This window comes from Notothenia coriiceps, unplaced genomic scaffold (assembly GCF_000735185.1).
Source record: "Notothenia coriiceps isolate Sejong01 unplaced genomic scaffold, NC01 NC01_scaffold00026424, whole genome shotgun sequence".
Classification (NCBI taxonomy): domain Eukaryota; kingdom Metazoa; phylum Chordata; class Actinopteri; order Perciformes; family Nototheniidae; genus Notothenia; species Notothenia coriiceps.
In genome coordinates, this window is record NW_011359125.1 from 587474 (window position 1) to 593178 (window position 5705).

The 5705-nt window shown below is 46.9% G+C and overlaps 1 protein-coding gene across 1 annotated transcript in view; it reads left to right on the top strand.

The window, feature by feature from the left end:
- Positions 1–5705, top strand: part of LOC104957110 (ryanodine receptor 2-like) — a 26474-nt gene that overhangs the window by 315 nt on the left and 20454 nt on the right. The window contains exons 2-6 of the mRNA XM_010784723.1: positions 40–340; positions 416–1338; positions 2685–2806; positions 3009–3058; positions 4965–5025. Of these exons, the coding sequence (XP_010783025.1) occupies positions 40–340; positions 416–1338; positions 2685–2806; positions 3009–3058; positions 4965–5025 (1457 nt within the window). The remainder of the gene's footprint in view (positions 1–39; positions 341–415; positions 1339–2684; positions 2807–3008; positions 3059–4964; positions 5026–5705) is intronic.

Consider the following 5705-nt stretch of genomic DNA (forward strand, 5'->3'; position numbering starts at 1 on the left):
ACATTCAGGAGAACGGCACGTCTGAGTTTCTGTGCCCAGTGGGTGGGTCTTCATAGGCCTGTGCCCACTCCCAGCAGGCCCAGGGGCCCCTCTAGCAGCCGCACTCTGCCACTGACTTACAGTGATGGTCTGCAGAGGTCCCAGCGGTCCACTCAACCGTCTACCAATGACTTTCGTGCCCGCGGTCGCCGGCCCTCTAGGCAGCCCCGTGCCCCAGAGCCTTACCGCCGCCCCCCCAAGGGGCCAGATAGTCTCCTGTATGCCTTCCCGCAGCTGCCGCTGTTATTACAGACGCTTCCTTACTCAGGCTCCTTCTCGTCGCCCCCCGCTGGCCGGGAGAGTTTGGTTCCCGCTGCGCAGTCTCTACTGCGGCCCACCATGGTGCCTGCCTGACATGAAGGACCTTCTGTCACAGCTCAGGGGTCAGATCTGGCATCCCAACCCGCACCGCCTTCGGCTCTGGGCTTGGCCTCTGCGGGGCCCAACCCACTGTTGAGCGTTGTTACGGCATCTGTCAGGGAAACCATCCTGAATGTCAGAGCACCATCCACTCGCGCAAAGTACGAGTGCAAATGGAAGCTCTTCTCCCACTGGTGTTTGAGTAAGGCTGAGAATCCGGGACATTGCTCCGTGGCCACCGTTTTAGAGTTCCTGCAGTCCCTTCTGGATAGTGGACGTTCTCACTCCACTTTGAAGGTGTATATGGCTGCTATCTCTGCCCAACATGTCGGAGTCAATGGCGCCACAGTGGGGCGCCACAGGTTGGTGTCCCTCTTTCTAAGAGGGGCTCTACGGCAGCGTCCCCCTAGCACCCCAAGGGCCCCGGCTTGGAACCTGCCCCTAGTGCTGGATGCCCTATCATCTCCTCCCTTCGAGCCCCTGGCCCAGGTTGGGCTTAAGTGGCTGTCCCTGAAGGCAGCATTTCTGCTTGCCATAACCTCAGGGAAGCGGGTCGGAGAGCTTCATGCCCTCTCCGTAAGCAGTACATGCCTGAGGTGGAACTCCGATGGTTCCTGTGTTGCCCTCTGGCCGAAGTCGTCCCCGCCGGTGACAGGGCTATCGTTACACGCTAACACAGTTGTTTGGTACACCCTGTCGGCGACGAACCTCTCTCGTGTTGGGAAGGATTCACGGCGGTACCGTTTGCTTCTCGACGAGACTGGCGGCCGCCATACGTCGCGGCATCGTAGTTTGCATGCGAGAATCCGTGCGTGTCCCCGTGTCGTTGAGCCCGCACGCCGAGAGGACACCCCTGAAATTTCGCACGGTCCGACCTACCCCGGGCTAACCTCACCGTTCACCCTTCGTGGGAACCCGTCNGTTTGGCACAACGCCGCGGTCAGAACAAGTACAAAGCACAGCAAGGGCAACTCCTGGGAGAGGGAGCGGAAACACCTCCGTCACCAAAAAAGTTCAAAAGCAAACAGACAGTAATCAGGACAACTAGGCTGGGAGAGGGAGCGGAAACACTGCCATCACGAACCAAGCCGACACCAACCTGTCTGAACAAAGCTACAGCTCCTGGAGGACGGGTAAACCTGCAGCCCCGACTGGATGAGTCGCGAAGCTGCACGCAGCCAGCTGTTTGCAGAGAATCCTTGACAAATGTTCCAACCGAACGAACGCTGTAGGCTACAAAAATGTAGCCACGGTACTCTCGTGCAGCGAGAAGATTAAAAGGAACAGATCCTCTGACGACACCGATAGTGTTACGGCTGTAACTACGGTTCTATGAGTCCCGGATGACCTCCTGTCACTCAGAATTCTTGTGTGCTCCCGAGAAGATTCTGGGAACAGATCCTCTGACGACATTGGCTGATATAGCCGGTGTCACGTGGGTCACAGGTGACTTTGTTGTTATTGGTACTCGAACTGCGCATGCGAGCGATGGACATATCCAGTGCTAAAGCACCGCCTCTGGAGGTCAGTAGGGACGAAATAGAACTGAAATACCTACTGTAACTCCAGCTTCTATGAGTATTGGCGTAGCCCCACTGGCTCCACGAATAGCTGAAGAAAAATTATTTTGTATGGGAGCAGATTGTCGGGCCTCCTTCCTATTTATACCGGAAGGGAGCCCGAGGGTGGGGCCCACCTTGCGGGTGGGCGTGGACTACAAGTGTTTCAGTGATGTGTGGGTGCACAGGGGGATTACCCAATAGCGATAGCCTTAGAGGGCTACGCCAATACTCATAGAAGCTGGAGTTACAGTAGGTAACTTCAGTTTGCTCTGCTATCGCGTGAATGGTCTGCTAAGAAGCGATCAACAGAAAGGGAGACCTTACGAGAAACAGAGGAGTCAAATGCGGTAACCCCGCTGCGAGGCTCCGGCGAACTAACAGTTCACGAGCGTGCTCCCCCCCACCCCCCGGCTACCCCGACAAGTATATTTCAGATCTGTGGGAAACACTGTACAGAGGTGGGAAGTAACTAAGTACATTTTCCCAAGTACTGCACTTAAGTACAATTTTGAGATAGTTGTACTTTACTTGAGTATTTCCATTTTTTGCTATATTGTACTTCTACCCCACTACAATTCAGAGGTAAATGGTGTACTTTTACTCCACTACATGTATTTAATCCCTTTAGTTACTTTCCAGATCTGGATGAATGATGTGAAATATAATCAATTAAAAAAATGGAGACACTACATTTTCTGTGTATTTTTACCATTTCACCCTCAGGTCGTCTTGCCATTGGTGGATCAGTACTTTAAAAACCACAGGCTGTACTTCCTCTCCACAGCCATCCATCCAATCAGCAGCGGAGGCCACGCCTCCAACAAGGAGAAGGAGATGGTGACCAGGTGAGTGTGATACAACAATAGACCGACCAAAGCCAGTAATGCCAGTATTTCAGGGCGACACACTCACTCTTTTGTTTAATTGCTGAATAAGACCCAGACTGTATGTTGGACATTTCTAATGGACTTCATGTGAATGACATGTGTGTGCCTCTATATCTCCTTTTTATCTCTTCCTCTGCTTCCCTTACTTGGATCTTTTCAGTCTTTTCTGCAAACTAGGAGTTCTTGTCAGACATAGGATATCCTTATTTGGTAAGGACATTCATGCTTAACGCTTCCACCTCTGCTGTTGTTCTCAGTGATTATGAGTGAAGTACGAATGGTTTTATATAATGTTGAACCAGAGGTAATGCCTATAATACAGTTGTATCCCTAAGAGAGAATTACAAATTAAGAAAATCTCTCCATACAGTATTCTTTTTACAATGTGTGGTAGGACAAAATATGTATATTCTCTATCTGTTCCAGGTCTAAGTAAAATAACCGTAGTCTCAATAATTAAAAATTGATTACTGGATGACCTATTTAAGCTCCTGAGACATAGCTGTTAGCTGTTGTAATTTCAAAAGGTTTTAGACGAAAAACATACTGTGGGCTTGCATGGTCGTCAGGTCCTCTGAATGATTGATATAATGTACTATAGGTGTGTGTATATGTGTGTCATCATCCTCTGCACAGCAGCTGTGTGCTTTGTGTGGTGTGTATTGCAGTTTTTTGTACCATATCCAAGCATTCCACCATGCCATTCTACTCAGTAAAATGATGTTCCACCTTTAACGATAAAAATGTCTTACAACTGTAAACACATTTGGGCAAATAAAGATGTTTATTATTGATGTGTACCATTTCCAGTATACAATTATTCAAATTAATAAGCTTATACAATTTCTACTTTTCTTAACTGTTGAAGATGTATCTCTTGGAGGAACATCTTCTTCCTTGAATATGATGCTCTGCTGTGTTATTTACTAAAGCACGTACATGACGGATGTATTTCTTCAGATTTGTTTTCTATGGACAGACAGCTCTAAATAGGTTGAATATGGTTTGTTTACAGCTGTGTCTCAATTTGTATACTTCCAATAGAACATTTCAGTGTAGCTCTGTAGACTGTGTACTTGTTTGCATAATATATGAATTTATGACAGGGCAGTGTTTTTTAAATGGGATTCAGCTGTTTCCGTAAATTACTTTGCACTTTCATTAAATGAGACTCGCAATTCTTAAAGTGGACCTATCATGCTATATTTGAAACATATATTGTAGGGCCATACCTATATAAAACATGTCTGTGAAGTTTTTTTTTCAAAATACCAAACAAGATCATGCATTTTAGCCATGCCTTATTTCGCTCTATTTGCTCTTTTCCTGCCCTGTTTTTGCAAGTGCTGATTCTGCTTTTGTGGCAGACTACAGAGCCACTTACAGGCCTGGCATATGTACTACAGCGTCTCCAGCGCTTTCGAGCGGTCTCTCATTCCCCTGAAAGGTGGAGAGTTGCCCATATAGGCGGAGCTCCCCGTTTCTGACATCAGAGATATTTCAAATCAGTCTGTATCAGATCCGTTGCAGCCCCGTTTTTAGAGATTTGGGTATGGAGGAAAAGAGAGAGGGTTGGGTTTTCTGACACTTGGTGAGTTCCCTGACACACCGGGGACACATATTCATGTATAAAAGACGTACAAAAGTGCATTTTGCATGATATGTCCCCTTTAAGTTGCTTCTCTTTTTTTTATACAAAATTGCAAAACACTACTGGCAACATTTGAGCGCGATTGTCATGATACATATCTGCAAGCCTGTTTGCTTACTGACAATTGTGTGTTCGTCGGCTGCTATTTTAACACACTTTTGGTCCCTATTTCTTTTAAACTATGGAACCAGAATGGTGGCCCTTGAGGATAATACGTTTCCAGTAATCCACACTCAACTTTTTGACAGATATGAGCACATCTAAACATCTGGGCACTCATATTGCATTACCTTCTGCTATTATTGTCAGTGCACTCAAAATAGAAAATGTAAGTACAGCAGAATTGCGACACAGCTGTAGTGTGCTGCAGTGCTTCACTCATCACATCCCTGACAGATAGGAACCTCAAACCATACCCACTGTACACAGTTTCCTGTTTATAATGTCATTCTGTCCACTTCTCAGGAAACAATGCCACCTCCATAGTCAACTGCCTGCAGATACTGGGACAAAGCCTGGACGCCAGGTAAAGGAATGGAGGTCCCCATGAGGGGAATCATTAATTTTAGGCTGAAGACTTGGTTAGTTTGTGGAAGAGCGTAGGGCTCCTGAGGAGCCCTGCGTGGTGCACTGGCTCTCCGTAAATAGGCGTTTAAAAAACATTAAAAAAACTCCAAAAACATAGCCCTACTAAGATCTTATAAAAACCCTTTTAAAAGCGTTATAAAAAGCTCTATGAGGACAAGACCTTTTTTTAAAAGACTGGTTAAAAAGTGCAGGACGGGGCTGGACCACGGAACGGCGGCAGAGTATGTTAAAAAGCAGTTCTCCCCGACTGGGTTAGTTTAATAAAACCAATGTGATAGTCTTTTCCTTGTGGGGTAAATGAGAAAGGGTTCCGGGTTTAGGTTTCGGCGGGGAGGAAGGGAGAATTATGGTTTAAGGTAAAAAGTAGGGAGGTGTTAGGGTTAGGATGGGGACAGAAGAGCAGGGTTAGCCTGAAGGGAAGGGAAGAGTGGAGGTTAGGAATCAAGTGGGAAACGGAATAGCTTATAGTTTAGGAGAGACAGGTTTTTAGGTTGGGGAGGAAAAAAAGGTTAGGATTATGGTAAGAAGGATGGGGGGATGGTTATAGGTTACGGAATAGGGAAAAAGGGTGGGTTAAATTGAGGGATTTGAAAAATTTGGAAAGTATAGGCGGTTAGG